The sequence below is a fragment of the Castor canadensis genome, chromosome 13 (genome assembly GCF_047511655.1).
Source record: "Castor canadensis chromosome 13, mCasCan1.hap1v2, whole genome shotgun sequence".
NCBI lineage: Eukaryota > Metazoa > Chordata > Mammalia > Rodentia > Castoridae > Castor > Castor canadensis.
This window is the reverse complement of record NC_133398.1, coordinates 122,224,161-122,249,070: the sequence shown is the minus strand read 5'-3', so window position 1 is coordinate 122,249,070 and position 24,910 is coordinate 122,224,161. Positions and strand designations below refer to the sequence as shown.

The 24,910-nt window shown below is 45.4% G+C and overlaps 1 protein-coding gene and 1 non-coding gene across 6 annotated transcripts in view; one reads left to right on the top strand and one right to left on the bottom strand.

Moving 5' to 3' along the window:
- The window catches only part of Fgd3 (FYVE, RhoGEF and PH domain containing 3), a 53,613-nt gene that overhangs the window by 17,727 nt on the left and 10,976 nt on the right, over positions 1-24,910 (bottom strand). For 3 of the 5 annotated variants that reach the window (XM_074052506.1, XM_074052504.1, XM_074052505.1), the window contains exons 2-8: positions 19,107-19,249; positions 17,980-18,466; positions 7,786-7,875; positions 7,558-7,694; positions 6,067-6,223; positions 1,710-1,848; positions 1,078-1,136 (exon numbers count right to left, since the gene is read on the bottom strand). In XM_074052506.1, the coding sequence (XP_073908607.1) occupies positions 1,078-1,136; positions 1,710-1,848; positions 6,067-6,223; positions 7,558-7,694; positions 7,786-7,875; positions 17,980-18,417 (1,020 nt within the window). In that variant the 5' untranslated portion in view covers positions 18,418-18,466; positions 19,107-19,249. Of the gene's footprint in view, positions 1-1,077; positions 1,137-1,709; positions 1,849-6,066; positions 6,224-7,557; positions 7,695-7,785; positions 7,876-17,979; positions 18,467-19,106; positions 19,250-19,981; positions 20,117-22,539; positions 24,827-24,910 lie in introns of those variants that run through there. The other 2 variants (XM_074052508.1, XM_074052507.1) reach the window with 2 other exon arrangements.
- Positions 24,291-24,363, top strand: Trnaa-agc (transfer RNA alanine (anticodon AGC)). The gene has a single exon. It is a non-coding gene; the product is annotated as a tRNA-Ala (tRNA).

Below are 24,910 nucleotides of genomic sequence, written 5' to 3'. Positions count from 1 at the left end.
TCCTATCCTCGGACTTGAATGATTTCAGCCTGTACACCTGGAAGCAGGCAAGTTAGGCTGGCCCTTCTGCCTCTGGTGTGGATGCAGAAGGATGCAAGTGGACTAAACAGCACAGCATAGGATGTAAGGAACACTAAAGGGACAGACAAGGCAGGGCTGAGGACCTTACAGGAACAAGGGAGAATGAGCAGGTTCTGGTGTGAGTACATACAGGGAAACTGGGTGTGCTCCTGTCCTCTATGAGTGGAACAGGGCTTAGCCTTGGTGTGTACCTGGGTGTGTACAGGGTTAACATGGCATGTACTAGGAGTTGGGCATGCCCCTGGTGTGTTTTGGGGGGCTGTGCATTTACCTACCAGATGTGTACTGGGAGGTACTGAGCGTGCAACTGGTGTGTACTGGGGGACTAGGAACACACCTGGTATGTGTTAGGGGCACTGGTGTGCAGCTGTATGTACTGAGGGGCTGGGTGTGTGGCGGGGAGACTGGATGTGTACTTGTATGTATCTGGTATGTAGTAGGGGAGCTGAGTGTGCACCTGCATGTCCTGGCACATACTTGGGGGGCTGGGTGTGTACCTGGCATGTATTGGGGGGCTGGGCATGCACAGAGCCAGCCCATGAAAGGGACTAATGCACTTCAGTGAATAATGAATGAATGAATGACTCTAACAATGAGAGTTGACACTTATTATGTCACCAAGGACACTATGTTCAGTGAGTCTTTTAATCCCCATGACACCTAATGATACAGCTCCTTCAATGTCCTCATTTCAAAGGTGGGGAAACTGAGGCACAGAGTGCTTAAATAACCGACCAAAATCGCAGATCTAGTAAGGGCCAGTTTCAGATGGAATCGCTGACCACCCTGAAGCAGCCCCCTTAGTGAGAGCGCTCGCTGATGCGCCCAGCTGGGAGGCAGAGGGGAAAATGCTCACTAATGGAGTCCACCTGGGGACAGCGGCGATGGTGCACATTGACAGGGCTCACTGGGACAGGGGTGAGGTGTCTGCTCATGCAGCCCGCCCACCCTGGCTTATCCTGTACTTTTCTACCGCCCACAGCTACCCACACTCACCATTTTCCGAATGGCTGCATTGGAGTGGTTGGCGGCTGTGGAGATGAGCTCCAGGGACCCTGCAGAAGGGGAGCCCAGGTCAGCCGGAGCACACAGAGGCTCTGTACCCTCTCACCTGAGAGACTGGAGCTGCAGGTGGCTGCCACCAATGGGACAGGTCCCTGCACCCAGTCTTTCTCTGGGTGCCCTAGACTACCCCATCAGACTGGCCCAGAGAAGGGGTAGGGTGCAAGGTCCTGTGGATACTGCTCTTCCCTAGGCTTCCAGGGTCAACACCAAGTGTGACCCGCCACACTTTCCTGCACGAACCCCTGCCCCGTGCGGCCCACCAGCTACACCAGTCATCATCCTTGGGCTAGGAGTGGCCCCTGCTGACCCCACAGGGCCTAAACTCTGGATGGGACCAGCATCCAGCAGCATCTTCCCCAGAACCAGCGTCCTTTTCACAGGGGACATTTTTCTCTGCCCTCAAAGACACCAAGTCACTTCCTAAACAATTCCTAAACAAATCTCTCCTCTCTCTCTCTCTCTCTCTCTCCTCTCCCTCTCTCTCTCTCTCTCTCCCCCCTTACCGTAAGGTTCCTATCCCTCCACCCTGGGGTAACCCCTCAGCCTGGGCCACCTCCACTTACTCTCTGCGTCCTTGCGGTCTGGAGCATCCCTGGGGAGCCTCTTCAGATAGTCCTTGAGCAGCAGCTCGTAGCGGGGGACCCTCTGCACAGGCTCCAGCATGTGGTGCTGCAGGGTCAGGTTCCCACAAACTGCCTCCTTCTGGGGGGGACAGAGGGCCTTGTAAGCACCCCGAGGATATTGGCCCAGACCCTCCCTGCTTCTGTCCAGCCCAGGAGCTGCCGGAGCTGCCTGCTCTTTGACACACAGACTCTAGAGCTGGGGAAACTGAGGCCCAGAGAGGCTGAAGGATGAAGCAATGATTCAGGAAGGCTGGCTCTGCACCCAGAACTTATTCTTTGCACACATCCTCATTGGAGAACACAAATGCCAGGACAATGCTTTTCTTCCTCAAGAGCATTTGCTCCCCATCCCACCCACCCTGAACCTGAGCTCAGTTCCTCTTCCCCTCTGTCAGAAATGGACCCAAGCTTTGTCCAGCTTTCCTTATATGGAATCAGGCCAGCGTCTCTCCTCATGCCTAGAAGCTGCCCTGATAGTCCTTCTGTAGATTCCCCTCATTATAAAAACAAGAGTGAGCTGGGCGCCACTGGTCACGTCTGTAGTCCTAGCTACTTGGGAGGCTGAGATCAGGAGGATTAAGGTTCGAGGCCAGCCCTGGCAAATAGTTCACGAGATCCCTATCTCCAAAAATAATGGACTGGAGGTGTGGCTCAAGTGGTAGAACTCTTGCTTTGCGAGCATGAAGCCCCGAGTTTAAACCCCAGTCCCACCACCACAAAAAAACTGAATTGTCTCTCCAGAGGGAAGTGGGATGCCGAGACCCTTGTGGTCCAGCCCCTGCCCAGCACTTCTCATGGCTCCCCGTACCTCCCATCCTCTCTCTGGATCACAGCAGCGCTGTTCTAACACTTCAGAACATCTTGCTGCTGCTTGCTAAGCCCTAACCCTCGAGCCGCAGGGACACCTGTGTTGATGCCGCCACTCCATCACCTCTGTCTTCCTCGGCTTCTCCAGTCCATTCCGCCTCATTTCCTTCTCCCCCATAATGCTCAATGGCAGTGCATCTTAGCTGACAGAGCTTGTCTCTTCTGACACACTGCCTGCTTACATTCCCAGCTCCTGCCAGCAGCCCCAGGACCTCAGTCCACCCACATCCAACTGGGGGCCCAGAAAGAACAACTTCCAGTCAGAGAAGTTCAAAAATGCTTTGACTACAGCAGGGCTAGAAACGCCCTAGTTTGCAGCTTTCAGAAAAACAATTATTTTGTGGGAAAATCATCAAGGGAGGACCAGGATATTTACATGACCTCAAAGCATCTCCCTACAAGAAACGTATGATGGGGAAAAGGCACAGTCTCACTCTGTGACACTCACAAAGACACAGTGTAACTCACATTGTGGACAAACAACAGACAAACCTAAACTCGGGGAAAGCTGCTGAGTAACTGGCCTGGCTCCCTGGGAAGTGAGGGACAGAAGGCCTGAGCTAGACGGGAGGGGGTGAACTTGACGACGAAGGCAGTGTGCGTCCTGAGGTGGGCTATGGACCAGAAAGAAAAGAAAAAAGAGCACTGTTGGGACAACTGGTGACAACTGAGTGTGGGCTAAGGAACAGACAGTACTATGACATCAATGCAAAAGTCCTCATTTTGGTCACTCATTTGGGAGACTATTCCTCAGATTTATCCAGAAAGGGCTACAGTGTCTGCAACTTGGTTTCAAAAAAACTCAGGAAATAATAATGTTACTTATGTTTTAAAGAGAAACAGGACAAAATGTTATCTGTTTATAACAATTTGCCATTTTTTCAATTATTCTATAAATGTTTGGAATTATTTTTTCAAGCTTAAGGAATTTAAAATGGGCTTTGGATTGAACAAAGGAAATCTTCAAAGGCCATGGGAAACTTAACTGTCAATTAACCCCATTTTGTCTGTGCCAAGGCTTCTCAGTATAAACGTATGGTCATTTGGATGGGAGAATTCTGTGTTGTGCACCATCCTGTGCATGGCAGGGAATCCCCAGACTTCACCCCCCAGATGCCAGGAGCAGCCTCAATGCCTACGACATGGCCCAGGACCTTGGGGTCAATGTTGCCTCACACAAAATGGCTGGACTGTGCTTAGTTCAAGGTGCTGAACCATCCCATAGCCTGCTGGCCAGTGCTTGAAGTCAACCCAAGGGTGGGCACATGCTGGTCAGCAGCTGGCCTGTGACCAGGCACCGCCAACAGCTCCAGACCATTGTGTCTCATCCCAACTCTGAAAGTGTTTTGTCACCTAAGGGTCTGTTGGACCCAAGATCCTGATCTAGCCCCTGCGGTCACGGTCAGCTGCCTGTGCCAGGCCAACCACCTGTCTCACCCTCAGAAGAGAGCTGCTCATTGGGTTCCATGGCACACAGGTACCATTATACTGCACAGCTGTGTGGTTGTTTAATGTCACAGCATCTCCTGGGAGGGAGGCAAATTCCCAAATTCCCTTCCCTCTCCTTCATCCCCAGGCCTAGATGGGAGACACCAGCTTGACAAGCAACTTGGGAAAAAAGCCAGAGGAATCCTGATTTTATCTTTGTCTTCTTTTCTTTCTCAAAATAACCAAATAGATATCAATTGGCCATTGCAAATCTAGACGGAGTTCAACATCCTCAATTATAGCATTATGATGGCAATGATAATGATGATGGTGAAGGAATAAGAGGAGGAGAATGGAGAAAGAGACAAAAAAAAATAGCAAACTTCAGCATTCAGACTAAGAAGGACACCCAGCCAGATGGAACACGGGTCAGGGAGGAGCTAGGAAACCCCAGCCATGGTCCTTCTTGATAATTTATGGTGCATTGATTGCTGATAAGACTGTAAGGGGAAAGAAACCATATTGAAACTTGTGTCATGGAAAGTGGGGATTTGCCCTCGTCCTCCCCTGCAGGACTACAGAACACTGCATCTGTACTAGCCTAAATGCTCCGTCCTCTGACAGATCCCATTTGGCTGGTCACTGTCTGCCCTACAGGCCTAGCTATCACTGCAGCTGTGAATGATCAGAGTTAGCCTCACAGATTCAGGCAGCCAAGCTTTGGGGTGAGTGACAAGTATCCCATGGGGGCTGCTGTGTCAGGAAAGGTGGAGCTTGCTGAGGTTGGAGACAGCTAGAGTAAGAACCAGCAGGGAGAGTTCGGGATGGACAGGGTGAAGGACAAAGGAGGAGAAAGAAGAGCTCAATGTGAGGACATCTGTCTGTGACCTTGCACTGCTACTGAGTGCCTGGGAGCTGTGAGTGACTTGGTGACAACAAGGACTGGAGAAAATGAAGGAAGGTATGAGGGACCACCACAACTGCAGGCTGTACCTCCACACCCTCAGCATAGAGAACTCAGAACCCAGGAGCCCTCCAAACTACAGAGAATAGGGAGCAGTGTATGTGTGTATGTGTGCACATGCATGTATCTATGTACAAATGTGTATGCATATGTGTGTACACGTGAACACACCACTCAGGGTCACTAGAGGAGCTGGGGCAAGCAGCTGACTATGGACCTGGGTTATTTCCACACACCACAATCCATCTGGAAACTACATTGGCATAGCTTTTTCAAGTTTTGAAATGAAGCCACAAAGTTAGAGGAGGAATATAGCTTACATAATCTTGGCTAGTGGGAAATGCACTTATAAGCAATTCTTTGAAGACTTTAAAAAAGAAGTACCTTTTTAAAAAACTGGTACATGCAAGTACTCAAAACCCAAAAATTCTATATGGCCATCATAACCGAAAAATTAAAAAAAAAAAAAAAGATCAGTGAGGAAAAGTACCTGCAATAAGAATGACAGACAATGGTTGGTGTTCTTTACATATCAAAACCTTGTGAATCAATAAAAAAATAAAGATCAACACCCAGAACACAAAAAAGGAATGACAGACAATGGTTGGTGTTCTTTATATATCAAAAGCTTGTGAATCAATAAAAAAGAAAAAAAAAAAGACCAACACCCAGAACACAAGGGCAGCAAAGGGCTGTGAACAGGCCCACTGCAGACAAAGAAAAAGAAAAGACCAGCAAGACACCTTGTAAGAGCATCCCTATGCACTGAGGGATGCTGCGAAGTCAGAGACTGGCTACTGAATCCTGGTTCTATCAAATAATAATTTGTGCTGTTGGGCCACAGTCTTCCCATCTGTTCAGTGGAATGTTGAGATTAGGGTTATTGTAAAGATCAAAGCATTGAGTGAACATTAAAATGCATCTCATAATTTTACTGTCATCTATTACTTTTGGGGGCAAAATATACACATTTAAAAAAAGCATACCCAGCTCCATAAGACTTGAGGATGTCTGTGGCCATACCATGTAGCCACTTACCTGGATACTGTGAATAACATCCTTGAATGGCAGTGAGCGTTGGGTCCACGTGCTCACCAGTCCCACTGCCCGGTCAAAGTTCTTGACATACTCGCCATACATCTTCAGGAAAGGGGCCAGCTTCTGCAGGATGTCCCCAAGCCGGGGGTTTGTGTCCCTTTGTGGAGGCGTAAGGTCATCAGAAAAACAGCCTTGATAAAAAATGGGGTTCCCCAGGGAGATGGGCATGAACTTCACCAGGGGTCTAGGTGTTGTCAAGGGCAACAGCCTGCCTCCTACTTCTGTGTACTGCTTGGTACACTGGTCACCCCCTCTGAACGTTTTACCTCCCTTGTGTCTTGTGGGGTAGAAAATAGTGTGTTACTGGAGACTGAAAAAGAGAGGATGTCTATAAAACACCTCAATAGTGTGGGTTGAGCACCACTGGCCAAACATGTTAGTAGCAGTGAAACTCCTAGAGTGATGGGCCACAGTTACTGGAGTCAATGACTCGCCATTGGCTCTATCCAATGTTGCCAAAGTCACCAGGAGAGTAGTACTTAGCAGAACTGATAGTGAAAACTTACTACTGCTCTGGACAAGGCTGTGCAAATAAGTTCCAAGAGGCAAACACTATATTAATAATCTTTGATCTTTGACCTCTCTGTTGGAGTTTTACTCTAACCAAATAACCAAAATCAAAGAAAAAAAAGACACAGGCACAAAGCCATTGCTCCTGGGAAAGTGCACTCGTGGGTTTGATTAGTAGATGTAGTAGTGGGACAGTGGGACAGAAGCTGGACCCCTGTGCCCTTGTCATAGAGGGGCCAAGGAGGCTACATGGACATCTAGGGTTGAGTCTATCAGGCATGGATTTTGTCATCCAGAAAGCCACACCCAGCCCTGCCTGCCTTGGGGACACAGTGTAACCTGCTCTGCAGCCAGACCTTGTCTTTCTGAAGATTCACACTGTTCCAGCCCCATTCTGAGACATAGGTGAAAAAGAAACCCCACATAATGAGAACTGGCAAATTGGGGCCCTTACTGTGTCATTTCACTAATCATGTCTTACAGCCAAGCTGTCCTTGTGCTATGAATGGGCAGAAGCATGAGGTGGGAGAAGGAGGAGGATCTGGGGTCCACTGTTGGGGAGAAAATGCCATTCTTGTTTAAAACAAAGGCAGAGTATATATACTGGGAGAGACAATAAAAGTAGCATCACTATTTGTTTCTCGGTTTATGCTTCAGATGCCAAAACTTATTTAAACCCCATGGACCCCGGGTGGGTGTTAAAATCCTCTCATTCTTGTAGCATCAACTTTCTCAGAATCAGGAAGTGACCAGTCAAAGTCAGCAACCAGGAAGAGGTGGGACTGCCATGGGACCCAATACCATGAAGAGAAGGGATGCTCTCCAACCACCATGAGACAGTCCCCCCAGGCTCCTGCCTGGCTTGCAGGCATATGAGCTCCAAGTTTAGGGGCTCCCCAAGTGGCCATAGACGGTACTCACCACTCTTCTGTGATGCGCATCTGTAGTTCAGGCAGCAGGAACTGTCCATGGAAGCGGTAGATGGAAGAGATGTTAGAGAAGATGCCAGTGGTGACTTCCAGAGGTATCCCTGCTTCCATCAGCCTGGTGCAGAAAACCTGAGCATAGAAAGGCACACAACAGCCACTGAGCATAACTGTCCACCATGGACAGTGTGCCCCCCCGCACCGGCCCAGCTGTGTGGGCTACCTGGTCCAGCAGGTGCAGCCGCTGCACATAGGTCTCCTCGGTGTGCAGAAGTTCCTGGGCAATCTGGAGCAGCTTCTGGGGGTGTGAGCACTGCAGAGAGAAAGGAAATAGCTCATCCTAGAAGACAAGCACCTAACCAGGGCTAACCAGTGTGCCAGGCTGGCCTGGGACCTTGGAGGGTCGAAGGAGGCCACTGAAGCTGGGATGTGGTGCTCAGTTCTCATAGATACTATTTCTGTGGAAGGTTCTGGAAAAAGTATAACAATTTTTGCCAATCTCAAAATAAGAAACAATTGCAGCCCAGAGATGATGACCTTCTTGGAGCAGATACAGTGACCATACCAGAATCTATTGCAGGGTTGGGATGTCGCTCAGTGGCAGAGCACTTGCCTAGCATGCACAAGGCCCTGGGTTCCATCCCCAGCACCACACACACACACACACACACACACACACACACACACACATCTATTACAGCAAGATGGTGGGCTAGAAAGCTGCAAGTCCTTCTTTCACAGAAACATGGACATAGTAACAACAATGCTGACCAAAAAACCTCTATGAGAGTTCTATAGACCAGTTGAGAAACTATAGCACCTATGACTGTAAAACTGAAAAGGGACTCCAGGGAACAATGTAGGGAAATTGACTGGCATTTGGCACATCTGCTTTGGTTCATTAGTGCTGCAAATGACAAAAATACCTGAGAATGGGTAGTTTATAAACAACCAAAATTTATTTCTCACAGTCATGGACGCTGGGAGTCCAAGAAGATCAAGGCACCAGTGGGTTTGGTGTCTGCTGAAGTCTTATTCTGTGTCCTTGAATGCTTGCCTTCACGAGATGGAAGGGATAGAAGGGTAAAGGGATACAAAAGCTTATGTCCTCAAGTAACAGAAGAGCAGCAGGGAATGAAGCCACAAACTCTCTTTCTCCATTTATTTATTTATTTATTTAGTACTTCTGAGTGTTGAACCCAAGGACTAATGCATCCTAAGCAAGCATTCTGCCACTGAGCTAAATCTACAACCCCTCCTTCCTCACTTTTATAAGGGCCTAATTCCATCCATGAGGGTTCTGTCTTCATGACTTCATCACCTCCTAAAGGCCTCACCTCTTAGGCCTATCACCTTGGTGATTGTTTCAACATATGAATTCAGTGCACAATCAGCCCCCAAGCAGCAACTTTTAGTACTTCTCTCCCTATGCAGCATAGCGTGGCATAACTAGAAGGTAACTCCCCATACCAGGGCTCCTCCCTCAGGGCAGAAACAAGAGTGAACCCACACATCCATAGTTCTGGCATGTCTCAGGAATACCCAAGGGGCTGGGGTCTTACAGGAGCAGAGTAGTGAGAAGACCAGTATCAGAGTTTGAAAGCCACTGAAAACAAAGGCTAGCAACACATTAGTGCTTCAGTTCTGCCAGCAGATGCCAAAGGGGCTAAGGGTAAGAGAAAGTTACAAGGCCCTGAGTTCAAACCCTAGTACCACCAAAGAAAAAGAAAGAAAAAAATCTAGATATTTGTAGCCAGGCACCAGCTCATGGCTGTAATTCCAGCTACTCAGAAGGCAGAGATCAGGAGAGTCATGGTTTGAAGCCAGCCTGGGCAAATAGTTTGCCAGACCTTATCTTGGAAAAAAAAGGGATGGTGGAGTGGCTCAAGGTGTAGGCCCCGAGTTCAAACTCTTGTACTGTAAAATAAAAATCTACATGTTTGTAATAAAGATGCTCAAAGAGCTAAAAATAAGCACAGATAGAAAACTACACCAAACCAGGAAATGATGCACGAACAATATGACACTATTGACAAATAGATTAAAAAAAAAAACTATGAAAAATTGAAGTAGACATCTTGCGGGCTGAAAAAAAATACAACACCTGAGAAATTCAGCAGACTTGATCAGGAAGAAGAAAGAAATAGCAAACTTGAAGAGAGGTCACTTAAGATCATGGAGTCAGAAGAACAAAAATAAAAAAGAATGAAGGAAAGCAAAGAGACCCTGAGGGACTTACAGGATACCCTCAGATATCCTCATTGTTTGGTCTCATTATTTGCATGTGAGACACAAAGAATAAAAGAGAAAAGGGGGCAGTGAATTTATTTGAAGAAACATGGCTGAAAACTTTCCAAATCTGAGGACATGCAAATGTAAGAGGCTCAAAGAACTCCAACTGGAATAAGTCAAGGGAGAACTACACCAGGAACATTATAATCAAAATGTTTAGACATCTTGTCTAAGACAAAGACAATCTTGAAAGCAACAAGACAAAAGCAATTTGTCTTATACCAGGGGCCTTCAATAAGATTGCCAGAAGAAATCTCAGGGAAAACTTTGCAGGCCAGGTGGAATGGGATCATATATTCAAAGTGGTAAAAAAAAAAAAAAACAAAAAAACACTGTAAACCAAGAAAACCAAGAATACAGTATCAGGCTACACTATCCTTAAAAGGTGGAGAAGAAAGTAAGTCTTTACTAGATAAACAAAAGCTGAGGTAGCTCATTACCATGAGACCCACTCTACGAAAAATGATGCAGGGAGTGGAAATGAAAAGATGACATATACAGAAGTGCATGACAATAGAAGATTTTCTAGTAAAGGTAAATACATAGACAAATATAAATCTATAGTCTTGCAATTCTGATGCATAGAATTTAAATTACAAAGCCATAAAAGAAACTTTAAATGTGATCATATATAATAAACAAAGATGAATTCACACTATCAATAACAGAGCAGGGAGGGGGAGGTAAACATATAAAGGAATAGTATGATTGAAATGGTTTTCAGCTTAAAAGCAAATGTTATAATTTTAAGATGTTTATGTACTAGTTAACTACAAATAAAGCATCCATTATATATATATATATATAAAAGGAAATGAGAAGGGAATCAAAACATATCACTACAAAAAAAGGCAGTAAGAGAGCAAAAAGCTATAAGACAAATAGAAGGCAATTTTTTAAAGGGAAATCATATGTCCTTCCCCATCACTAATTACTTTAAATGTAAATATATTAAACTTCCCCAGAAAAAGAAAGATACAGGTTGACTGAATGAATTATAAACAACATTATTCAGAGCTGGGTGGTGTATCTCAGAGTGCTTGCCTAGAATGCATGAGCCTTGGGTTCAAAAACAAAAACAAACCAAAACCAACATCCAAATATGTAATTCACAAGAGACTCACTTCACATATAAGGACACACAGAGGCTAAAAGTTAAAAGGATGGGAGACAATCCATGCAATGATAACCAAAAGGCAGTAGTGGCCACGAAATAAGCTTTAAATCAAAACTGTTACAAGAAGCAATAAGGACACTACATGATGACAAGTGTAAAGGTCACCAAGAAGATATAACAATTATAAGTACTTATGTACCAAACCTCCAAGCTCCTAAATACATGAAGCAAACTTTGGCAGAATTGAAGAGGGAAATAGATAGCAATAAATTAATAGTTGGAAACTTCAATACTCTGCTTTCAATAATGAATAAAACAACCAGATAGGAGATCAATAAGAAAACAGAAGCCTTGATCGCCACTATATACAATGGTGCCTAACAAACAATGCAAGCTACTCCACCCAATAACAACACAACATACATTCTTCTCAGGTGCACATGGAACATTCTTCAGGACAGAGACATCTGGGCATAAAACAAGTCGTAACAAATTCAAGAAGACTGACATGCTACGAAATATCTTTTCCAGTCATAACAAAATAAAACTAGAGAACATTAACACAATGAAAAGCCACAGATATGTGCAAATTAACTCATATGGTTTTAAATAACTAACGGGTAAAAGAAGAAATCACAAGGAAGGAAAATTAGAAATAGGTTAAACACTAAATGGAACCATGACATAGTTAGCAGCAAAAGCCATGCTATGAAGGAGATGTATAGGTATAAATAGGTATAGGTATAGGTAGCACATTCAAAAAGAAGGTCTCGGCCTTTAAAGAAGAACTGATACCAACCCTTCTTAAACTGTTCCATGAAATAGAAATGGAAGGAAAACTGCCAAACACATTTTATGAAGCCAGTATTACACTTATCCCAAAACCAGGCAAAGACACCTCCAAAAAGGAGAACTATAGGACAATCTCCTTAATGAACATTGATGCAAAAATCCTCAACAAAATAATGGCAAATCGAATTCAGCAACACATCAAAAAGATTATTCACCACGACCAAGTAGGCTTCATCCCAGGGATGCAGGGGTGGTTCAACATATGAAAATCAATAAACGTAATAAACCACATTAACAGAAGCAAAGACAAAAACCACTTGATCATCTCAATAGATGCAGAAAAAGCCTTTGATAAGTTCCAACACCATTTCATGATAAAAGCTCTAAGAAAACTAGGAATACAAGGAAAGTTCCTCAACATTATAAAAGCTATATATGACAAACCTACAGCCAGCATTATACTTAACGGAGAAAAACTGAAACCATTCCCTTTAAAATCAGGAACCAGACAAGGATGCCCACTATCTCCACTCCTATTCAACACAGTACTGCAATTCCTAGCCAGAGCAATTAGGCAAGAAGAAGGAATAAAAGGAATACAAATAGGTAAAGTAACTGTCAAAATATCCCTATTTGCAGACAACATGATCCTATACCTTAAAGACCCAAAAAACTCTACTCAGAAGCTTCTAGACATCATCAATAGCTATAGCAAGGTAGCAGGATATAAAATCAACATAGAAAAATCATTAGCATTTCTATACACTAACAATGAGCAAACGGAAAAAGAATGTATGAAAACAATTCCATTTACAATAGCCTCAAAAAAAATCAAATACCTAGGTGTAAACCTAACAAAAGATGTGAAAGACCTCTACAAGGAAAACTATACACTTCTGAAGAAAGAGATTGAGGAAGACTCTAGAAAGTGGAGAGATCTCCCATGCTCATGGATTGGTAGAATCAACATAGTAAAAATGTCGATACTCCCAAAAGTAATCTACATGTTTAATGCAATGCCCATCAAAATTCCAATGACATTCATTAAGGAGATTGAAAAATCTACCGTTAAATTTATATGGAAACACAAGAGGCCACGAAGAGCCAAGGCAATACTCAGTCAAAAGAACAATGCAGGAGGTATCACAATACCTGACTTCAAACTATATTACAAAGCAATAACAATAAAAACAGCATGGTACTGGCACAAAAACAGACATGAAGACCAGTGGAACAGAATAGAGGACTCAGATATGAAGCCACACAACTATAAGCAACTTATCTTTGACAAAGGAGCTAAAAATATACGATGGAGAAATAGCAGCCTCTTCAACAAAAACTGCTGGGAAAACTGGTTAGCAGTCTGCAAAAAACTGAAACTAGATCCATGTATATCACCCTATACCAAGATTAACTCAAAATGGATCAAGGATCTTAATATCAGACCCCAAACTCTTAAGTTGATACAAGAAAGAGTAGGAAATACTCTGGAGTTGGTAGGTATAGGTAAGAACTTTCTCAATGAAACCCCAGCAGCACAGCAACTAAGAGATAGCATAGATAAATGGGACCTCATAAAACTAAAAAGCTTCTGGTCATCAAAAGAAATGGTCTCTAAACTGAAGAGAACACCCACAGAGTGGGAGAAAATATTTGCCAACTATACATCAGACAAAGGACTGATAACCAGAATATACAGGGAACTTAAAAAACTAAATTCTCCCAAAACTAATGAACCAATAAAGAAATGGGCACGTGAACTAAACAGAACTTTCTCAAAAGAAGAAATTCAAATGGCCAGAAAACACATGAAAAAATGCTCACCATCTCTAGCAATAAAGGAAATGCAAATTAAAACCACGCTAAGATTCCACCTCACCCCTGTTAGAATAGCCATCATCAGCAACACCACCACCAACAGGTGTTGGCGAGGATGCGGGGAAAAAGGAACCCTCTTACACTGTTGGTGGGAATGTAGACTAGTACAACCACTCTGGAAAAAAATTTGGAGGCTGCTTAAAAAGCTAGACATCGATCTACCATTTGATCCAGCAATACCACTCTTGGGGATATACCCACAAGACTGTTACTCCAGAGGCACCTGCACATCCATGTTTATTGAGGCACTATTCACAATAGCCAAGTTATGGAAACAGCCAAGATGCCCCAGCACTGACGAATGGATTAAGAAAATGTGGTGTCTATACACAATGGAATTTTATGCAGCCATGAAGAAGAACGAAATGTTATCATTCGCTGGTAAATGGATGGAATTGGAGAACATCATTCTGAGTGAGGTTAGCCTGGCCCAAAAGACCAAAAATCGTATGTTCTCCCTCATATGTGGACATTAGATCAAGGGCAAACACAACAAGGGGATTGGACTTTGAGCACATGATAAAAGCGAGAGCACACAAGGGAGGGGTGAGGATAGGTAAGACACCTAAAAAACTAGCTAGCATTTGTTGCCCTTAACGCAGAGAAACTAAAGCAGATACCTTAAAGCAACTGAGGCCAATAGGAAAAGGGGAACAGGTACTCGAGAAAAGGTTAGATCAAAAAGAATTAACCTAGAAGGTAACACCCACGCACAGGAAATCAATGTGAGTCAAAGCCCTGTATAGCTATCCTTATCTCAACCAGCAAAAACCCTTGTCCCTTCCTATTATTGCTGATACTCTCTCTACAACAAAATTAGAGATAAGGGCAAAATAGTTTCTGCTGGGTATTGGGGGGGTGGGGAGAGGGAGGGGGTGGAGTGGGTGGTAAGGGAGGGGTGGGGACAGGGGGGAGAAATGAACGAAGTCTTGTATGCACATATGAATGATAAAAGAAAAATGAAAAAAAAAAAAGGTCTCGGAGCATAGCTCAGTGGTAGAGCGCTTGCCTAGCATGCACAAGGCTCTGGTTTCAGAAAAAAAGAAAATATCTTGAATCAACCCACCTCACTTTACACACCGGGAAGCTAGAAATAGAAGAGTAAGCTAAGCCCAGGCTAGAAGAAGGAAGGAAGTAGAAAGATCAGAACAGAGATAAATGAAATACAGAATGGAAAAACAAAAGAAAAAAAACTAACCAAACTCAGAGTTGTTGTTTTTTTCCAAAAAAAAAAAAAGATTAAAAAATTGACAAATTTTAGCTATATTAACTTGGAGAAAAGAAAGGAGACTCAAATAACTGAAATCAGAAATGAAAGTGGGGACATTACAATTCATGCCACAGAAATAAGAAGGTTGTAAGAGCATACTATAAACAATTACATGCCAAAAAATTGTATAACCCAGAAAAAAAATGCTTAAAAACATGCAGCCTATAAAGACAAAATCATGAAGAAACAGAAACTCTAAGAAGATCAATAATGAGTAAGGACACTGGATTAGTAATAAAAAACTTCCCAATAAAGTCAAGTCCAGAGTCAAATGGCTTCACTGGTAAATTCTACCAAACACTTAAAAAAGAAGTTACGACAATCTTCCTGAAACTCTTCCCAAAAAATTGAAGAGAAGGGGAAGACTTCCAAATTGAAGAGAAGGGGAAGACTTTCAAGCTCTTTCTGATGCCAACACCATACAAAGACACTACAAGAAAAAGAAAACCATATGCCAATATCCTAGATGAATATTGATGCCCAATTTCTCAACAAAATGCTAAGAAACCAAATTAACAGCAAATGAAAAGGAAATATACCATGACCAAGTTTAATGTATTCCTGGAATATAATTAAGGCTTAACATACAGAAAATCAATTGATGTAATACACCACATTACAGAAAGAACACTCTATGACCATCTGTGGGAGACCAGTAACTAAATAGACTGAGAAGAAACTTTGACATGAGTGAGGCCATGTCAAGGTCCTTTGTGCTGAGAAGGCAAGGCCCCAGCCAAAGGAGGTGAGCAAGGTTCAGCAAGGCTGCCTTGCAAATAGGGAGACTGAGGCAGTGGAAGTAGAACTTGGCATGAGCGCAGCTCTGTCAAGGGCCTCTTGGCTGGTAGGCAGGGACCCAGCCAGGGGAGGCAAGGTTCAGCAAGGCTGCCTGTCAGGGAAAATGGCATGTTGACAAAGTCAGGATAGTCTGTACTAAATAACAACACACCACAGCTGCTCTGTTCCTGCCGTCTGCACGACTGGACCCATAAGAAGTCGACCTGCCCTTCACCCCGCTTTCCCACACTTGCTGTATAAATAAATGCATTTGTATGCAGAGGGGGTCGCCGGCATCTCTCATCAGGAGTGCTGGACCCACCCGGTCCCAAGCTTTTCTCTATGTCTGTCTTTATGTCTTTTTTCTCAATCCCCAGTCGCTCTCAGTCAGGTCAAGAGACCTGCTCACTGGCCGTGAGAATCATCTCAATGGATGCAGAAGAAGCATTTAACAAGACTGAACACCATTTTGAGATTTAAAAACATAAAATAAGATAAAATAAAAAACACTCAACAAACTGGGAATAGAAGGGAAAAACCTTAACATAATAAAGGCCATATATGGAAATCCCACAGCAAATTCAATGATAGAAGACTAAAAGCTTTTCCTCCAAGATCAGGAGTAAGACAAAGATGCCTACTTTTGCCAACTGTAATCCATGTAGTACTGGAAGTTCTAGACAGAGCAATTAGATAAGAAAAAGAAAAAACAAAGCATCCAAATTGGAAAGGAAGAAGTAAAATTAACTCAATACACAGAAGACATGATCTCATAAATATAGAAAACCCACAAGAGCCCCCCCCCAAAAACCAAAAAAACCCAAAAAACAAAAATATTGTCAGGAGCAATGAACCAAATCAGCAAAGCCTCACTGACTCCTGGAGTGCAGTTTCTTTCTGATTTGGCCGCATGTGACTCCTGAGCTGCCTTGTCATTCTTGCTGTTCCTATAGGTCCTACTGTTGCACATGGGGTATAACACTGTCTGCAGAGAAGGTGCAAGAAGGCCCTGTCATGAAAATGGTTGCTTGTCACCAGATGGAGCAACATCCCTCTCCAGGCGCTCCAAACCAGCAGTGTTCCTACCAAGTCCTACAGACCTCCACAAAGGACCGGGGAGAAAGGAAAGGGTTAGGCATGGGATGTCTTAACACCAGCCACATAATTCAGCTGCTCTGTGCCTTGATTTCTCTATTTGTAAAAGAGATCTTGCTCCCAGGCTCCCCCATGCATAACCTTGAATGGATACAGGAACTAGCGGTGTCCCTAATACCTTCAATGCTTCGCCCCATATAGACCTACCACAGACACTCAAGATATTAAATGTTTAAGTCTAATTTGGCCAATTCCTAGAAGTAATAAAGGATGTGCCTTGACCACACCTTTCAAATGCAAAGCAACCAACCCCAACCTTACACACACCTCTATCTCCTCTTTGAGGTTCTTACACTCTCAGCCACCATCCACCTGTCTTCATCACCCCAGGGCCAGGAAATGCCCTCTATCCCAGAACCTGTGGAAATTACTCAACCTAGCAATCCTGAGCCTGCTTGCCCTGCCTCACCTGTTCTTCCCTGGGCAAACCACAGCAAGGTTCACAACAAGGCTCCCACCTACAGCTCCCTCTCCTTCCTCTTGCCTTCTGACTGGCCCTGGTGCTTCCTGTTGGGAACTGTGAGCATCAAACTATGCTTTCAATAGCAGTCATATCCTAATCTGTTAACTGGCTAGGCCTGAATAATAGCATTTATATTAAAGCAGAGCCTAACCTTCCCTCTGCAAAGCTGACTTACAGCAATCCAGCCACTGGCTATCCCCTGAGATTACCACAGACCCTACCCAGGAAACTACCTCTGAGACCTGGTCACCTGGCAGCTTGCCCATGTCTTTAGGAGCACAGAGCACCTGACCTGGGCCCTGCCCTATGGATGATCCTGGGGATACACCATGCTCTCTAGGCCTCAGTGTCACCCATTTAGAAAATGGGTGACACTCATGCTGCTTTCATCACAGGGGTTCTACAAGGCTCACAGCAAGCACTCCAAGAAGGGTAGCTGTAGTCAACACTACCAATAAGACTGAGTGACCATCATCCCTTCCTGGGATGGGGGATGTGCCCGTTATTCACACAGGGAAACTGAGAGTCAGGATTAAAGTCACTGTTCAGTGGACCCTATCCCAGGAGTCTCCCCTTGTGTGGAGCAAGTGCTCCATTCCTGTGTCACCCACCACAAACCCCTCCCAGGAGAGCTGTGGCTGCCGAGGGTGGAATGGTGGAAGGAGAGGCCTACCTGGGTTGGGCTGATGTCCTCGTCAGTCCTTGAGGAGGTATTCTCAGGAACGGTCTCCTCACCCATGTCACTGTCGGCCTCCTCCTGGGGAGTGTCCTGTGAGGCCTGGCTGTCTACTGCTGTTTTGGGGTGTGGTCCCAGCATGGCAGGGCCTGGGGAGACCCCACTGCCTTCCTCACAGGGGAAGTTCTCACCGGCCACACTGGAGGATGGGCTGTCAATCCCGCTGTCTCTGTTGGGGAGCTTCATGCCACTGCTGGGCTCCCCCAGAGGGCTGTCGCCTGCTGCAGCGCAGATACTAGGACCCCCTCGGTGGACATCAGGCCCGATGGGGAGTGCTCGAAGTTTCCCCATGGAGGAGCTGCCAGGCCCAGCACTGGGCACCCCTACAGGGGTGATGGCTTCTGTGGGGACAGAGGACCCCTCACCCAATTCCATCCTCAAAGTTGAACTCACTGGGCTCTGTGGGAGGCTGGTCAGAGACTTCCTGTGGGCGGAGAGAGGGGGGAATGGACCCAGTTCAATATGGCCCCCAGAGAAAGTTGGCCTCTCAGAGGTTGGCTGGGGCCAGCTTCAAAATATCAACACCCTGATGGGCTTCGGCTGGGGCCTGTCCAGACAGGCTTGAGAGAATGGCAAATGGAGAAGGTTTTAATTTAAAAGTAAGTTTTTTTCTATATAGAAAGTAATTCCATGGTAATGGTATGAAGTTCCTACTGTGAGGATATTTTCTGCTCAATAAATTCAAAATATATGCACAAAATGATGGCAATAGCCAGCAAGAGCTGGCTTCCATTTATAACACACTTTTGGATCTGTGGTGCTTCTTGCACCTGTGATACTCCCAGAAAGTAAGGCCAGTGTCCCCGCACTGGAGCCACCGCACACTTGCATGCCAGCCTCTCTCTGCCACTTAGGGCACAAGGGATTCACCAGCAACTCTCCCAACCAGAGGGAGATTGACAGTTCCTGAAATCATCTTTTATCTTCTTATTTTATCATTTTTACATTTACTTACATGTGTATACATTGTTTGGGCCACTTCTCTCCTCCTGCTGCCCTCCCCACCTCGAAATCATCTTTTTGACCCCAAAATATAGTGGAAGATACAGGTGTCAGTGACTTACCTGATGTCGTCACTCTCTCCTGCAAGGGTGCTAACAGTAGACAGTCACTTCCTGCTGGGCTCTGGGATTATCGGCAAAGATTAAAGGGATTCCTTGGCAATCTCTTGTCTGGCTAATTTATAGTGGTGCCATTTAGGAAGACACTGAGACAGAAAAAAAAAAAGTAGAGGAGAATGGTGTTTGGAGCAGCCCAAGGCCCTGGTTCTTTTTTTTTTTTTTTTCATTTTTCTTTTATTATTTATATGTGCATACAAGGCTTGGTTCATTTCTCCCCCCTGCCCCCACCCCCTCCCTTACCACCCACTCCTCCCCCTCCCTCTCCCCCACCCTCAACCAAGGCCCTGGTTCTAATGGAAGGGGTTAGAGGAGGGTAGCTCAGGCCTCCACTCAGGGTAGCAAACCCCAGCCAGGGCACAGGCCCCTATAGGGCACATGCAGGACACAACACAGCCTATCCTCAACTTCCAGGGTGGCACACCTGGCCCAAAAAGGCTAGGTAGCACCAGCAGATAGCCCCCACAGCCATGAAGAAAGGGTCATCTCCAATGTCCAGGCAGCACCCAGGACACCGTGGACATCATCACCTGAATCATACACACACACACACACACACACAAGTACTCCCTTCTCTCTCTTTCTTTCTCTCTCACTCACACACACAAACACACACAGTAGACTCCCTTTCTCTCTCTCTCCCTCCTTCCCTCTCTTTCACACACACACACACACACACACACACACACACACGGTAGACTCCCTTCTCTCTCTCTTTCTCTCTCTCTCTCTCTCTCTCACACATACACACACACACATACACAACCCCCCTCGCCCCCCCCCAGAGCTGTCTGTCCCCCAGGTGCACCCAGCTGCCCCACCTCTCAGCAGAGCACAGCATAGACCTGGTGCAGGGTCAGTCCAGTGGTGTCCCCTGGGCAGAGATCCTCTGACCCACACAGGCTCCTGAGCACTTACCTTCCTGAGGCAGAACTACCTTTAAATGGACCTGTCTTTAAGTGACTCCAAAAGTCACTTCAGATAGACATTAATCATTGGCTATTGCCACATTCTTAACAAGCTTAATGGCAGAAATATTAAGATTTCTAAACAGAAAATACATGTTTTGCTGCATTCTTCTCATAGTTTGAGAGATAAACTCAAGTTTCCAGAAGTCAGACACGACACACAGTGAAGACACATGGGGGAATTTGAGCTGCTCTCAGCCATGGTTGTTCAGGAGACAGCCATCTGGCACCCTCCTTGCAGAAATTATACTTTGGGTCAGGATGGAGGGACAGAGACCAGATTTATTCTTACCTGAAGACACTGTACACCAGTAAACAACAGTTTGCAAGACACTGTGTGCTAGACAGCAAAGCCTCATGATGCTTGAGGAATGGGAACAATGGGGTGAGCCTTCCTGTCTGCCCAGTTTACTGTAGAGACACCGTTCCTGGACCAAGAATCAGGAAAGGCAAGATCTGGGGATCACCAATTTGAAAAGACAGAGCTAGACGTCTGGGAGACCAAGGACAGAGCCCTGGAGAGGAGAGAGCTGCACAGAGAAAGAGTCCAGAGAGCTCACTGATGTGAGAAAAGAAAATGAGGCTGGAGAAAGGACCACTTGAGAGGACCAAAGCGAGCATCCTCGATGCTCACATAGGACAAGGTTGTGTCTGTTCCCACCATGCAAGCTGAGAAACCCAGGTTCCAGGGACATTGGATCCATCATTCCACCTAACAAATCTTAACAGGAAGGCCAAACTGACCACAACTTAACTACATTCCTGAAGAAAACACAAAAGTACTTAAAGATACAGAAAAATCCAGCACTGGCCAGGCTAGACAAGGTGACTCACGCCTGTAATCCCAGCTACTCAGGAGGAAGAAATCAGGAGAATTGAGATTCAAGGCCAGCCTGGGCAAAAAGTTAGCAAGACCCCATCTCAACAAAAAGCTGGGCCTGGGCAGGCACATCCGTAACCTCACTTACATAGAGGCACAGGTAGGAGGGTCGAGGTTCCAGGCCAGCCAGGGCAAGAAGCAAGAACTGACCATAACTGACAGTGATGCTGGAAAAAGAAGACAGGAACATTAAAACAGGTATTACTTCTATATTTGAATGATAACGACAGAGTGTCTGTAGGCCATAGCTGCTACTGGTCTCTGCTTGGCTTCTCCTTTGTTTACCTTCATGGCTTTGTATACAAAACCTACCAAGGCCATATCTGCAGTGAGCATGACCCAGGATGCCCTGGTCATGCCCAGTTGGGATGACCAACAGTCGGTCAAATTGATGTCACTTCTTGACCCAGAGGCTCCCAGAAGCACTGAGCGCTCACCTGGGAGCCTCAGCCTGGGAAATGCTCTGTCAGCTGTTTGAGTGGTGGTGATGGTGCACACGGTAGGGTGCCTCATACCTTGGGATTGGTTCAGTGAGATCTCAGAGCAGAACAGGGAAAGCTGAGTGGGGAGGAAAGGAAATAATTACCACTGTGTCTCTCTGTGTGGTCACCTTGCAAATCCAGCTCACACTATCACCTTCAAAATTTATTTGAACTGTTTAAAACAGTGAGTCTACGGCAGGGTGGATATAAAATGGGCCTCTGGGGAGGCTGGGCCCCTGAAGGCCCAAGTGTTAAAGGTTTCATCCTCAAGGTGGTACTACTGGGAAGAGGTGGAACCTTTAGGAGGGAGGCTTTTGGGTCACTGGGGGCATGGCCTTGAAAGGAATAGTGACACCCTGGCCCCTTCCTGCTTCTCTTTGCTCCCTGGTCACCAAGAGCAGGCTTCTTTTGCCATATGTTTTTGCCCTGATGTACTGTGTCACCAGTCCCAAAGCAACAGGGCTAAGTGACCATGGACTGAGACCTCTGAAGTCATGAGACAAAATAAGCCTTTCTTCCTTATAAGTTAATTTATCTCATGTATTATAGCATCAGGAAACTAAGACAAATGGATAAGTGAAATACGGTCTATCCATACAATAGAATACTATTCAGCCTTAAAAAGGAAGGCAATTCTGACACACACTGACATGGGTGACCCTTGAGGACATTAGGCTGAGTGAAATAAGCCAGGCACAAAAGGGAAAACTGTATTATTTCACTTATTGAACTCTCCAAAGTAGTCAAATTCATAGAGACAGAAAATAGAAGGGTGGCTGCCTGGGCCTGGAGGAACTGGGAGTGGGACGTTAGTGTTTAATAGGGACAGAGTCTTTCTTTGTTTAAACTTTTTTTTTGAGACAGGGTCTCTTTGTGTAGCTCAGGCTGGTCTCAAACTCATGATCCTCCTGCCTTCACCTCCTGAGTGCTGGGATTATTGGCATGCACCACCACACCCAGTGGGTTCAGAGTTTCTATTGAGGAAATGAAAAAAATCTCTATGAATTTACACTGCGATAGCAGCAAATCAAAGCCCTCAACTTACTCACCACTGTGTCCAGCCCCAGGGAAAGGCTTTTTCTCCACACACACCCATCTGGAGGCACATGGCTTAGAGGACAATGCCATGTTGGGGGTGTCCACCAGCCCTTTCCTGAGGTCTCTGCATACAGCCCCGATCCCTGTGCCACTGCCTTCCTTCCCCAGGTCCCTCCTACAAGGTCAAGGCCCAGCTGTGCAGCCTCCAGGCCTGTCACCTGGGGAGGAGCCTGGGGATAGTGTGCAGATGGCAAAGTACAGAGCACTATCCTGTCAGCCCTGGTATTATTAGCAGCTCAGTAAATGATTATGGGAAACTGTAGGAACAATTTTTCATTCCTGACACCACCAGACCACAAACCTGGAGGAAGGAAAGGAGGAGGAATAGAGCCTCTGACTGCCCAGGTTGGTCAGTCAAGATAAACAGAGGCTCCAGGCAAACTCAGCTTCACAGGAGGGCCTGCCTGCGCCTGTCCCCTGCTCTGACCCCAGGGCCATCCCCTGGGATCTCTGGGACCTAACAGCCCATCCCTCCACAGACTGAACATGGCGCGGTAGACCTCTGTGTGTCCATCTTGAAGGCAATATAGCAATTGTTGGCCCCTTACTGGCTGGATAACCAGGGACAAACTCAGCTTCCCCCAGCCTCTGTCTCCTTGTCCATAAAAGAGACATAAAGATAGGCCTGTAAAGATTCCCAAGTCAAAAGCAACACACAACAATTACACTCCCAGAATGGCCACTTCATACATTTTCAGAGACCATACAGGCAGACACAGTGTGGGGCACCAATGGCTCACACCTGTAATCCTGGCTACTTGGGAGGCTGAGATCAGGAGGATCATGGTTTGAGGCCAGACCAGGCAAGTAGTTCATAAGACTCCATCTCCAAAAGAACCAGAGCAAAATGGGGCTGGAGGTGTGGTTCAAGCAGTAGGGTGCCTATTTTGCAATCTTGAAGCTCTGAGTTCAAACCCCAGTCCCACCAAACAACAACAACAACAACAACAACAACAACAACAAAAAGTAGACAACACAGGAGGATACCACATTCATTACAGGTTACTGCTACACAAAGCTCCTTCAGGCCACAGTCACAAGCAGAGACTCAGCTATGACATGACAAATAAAATTAAGTGATAAGCAGAGTAATAATGATTTTTGCCCACGTTGGATTGGCAGAAACTCACAGGTAGCAAGCCTAGGAATGCATGAGGGTCAGAGGTCATGGACAGAGTCATCTCTCACACAGGATTGCCCTGTCTGGAACCAAACACTGGGACCATTTTAAAGGGTTTACTTACACGTTTACTGCATATTTTCTTTACTTCCTAGCTTTTATTTTCAGTCTTCAATTTTTCTAGATTATTTACATTTTATACTTCTTTTCTGTATTCATGTATTTCATCCAGAAGCCACAAAAACACAAACGTTCCAGCCACGAATGAAACATCACTATTCGTTGTCATTCACAAAATCCACGGGGAAAAAATAAAATTCAACCTTTAAAATAAAATAGACTCACTGGGCATGGTGCTCAAGCCTGCAATCCTAGCTACTAGGGAGACAGGGATTGGGAGGATCATGGTTCCAGGCTAGCCAGGGCAAAAAAATTCATCTCACCCAACGAATGGGTGTGGTGGTGTGTGTTTGTTATCCTAGCTATACTCGGAAGCATAAATAGCAGGGTGGCAGTTCAGGCTAGCCTGGAATATAAAGCAAGACCCTATCATATCAAAAATAACCAAAGCAAAAAAGCCCTGGCAGCATGGCTCAAGTGGTAGAGCACCTGCCTAGCAAGCATGAGGCCCTGAGTTCAAACCCCAGTACTGCCAAAGCCAGCCCAAGCAAATAGGTCATGAGACCCTATCTTGAAAAAAAACCCATCACAAAAAAAGGCTGGTGGAGTGACTCAAGGTATCCACTCCCAGTTCTGCCAATAAATAAGTAAAAAATGAATGAATGAATGAATAAATACACAAATAAATAAGACTTCCTCCCTGCATAGACATGTGACAACAGGTACAGTTTCAGAAGTGGGTACACAAGTGCTCATTACAAAATTATTTGAACATGGCTGGGCACTTGAAAGTCATAATGAAGTATTGGGAGAAAACAATTTTATACCCAGCACCTAAGATCTTCCCGCCCCTTCCTAGGGTACGAGGGATCCTGAATTCCATTCTTTTCGGATTTCAGGCTGCCTTCCCCATGAGCACCCTATGTTCATTACAGAATTCTCTCTACTTTTGGTTATGCTTGACAGTTTCCTTTGTAAAATGAAAAAAAAAAAAGTAACCAAACAAGACAAATAAGTGAGAACCTCCTGAGAGCCTCCGATCTGACTGAGATTCTCCACATCACTGTCCACTCTGACCTCTC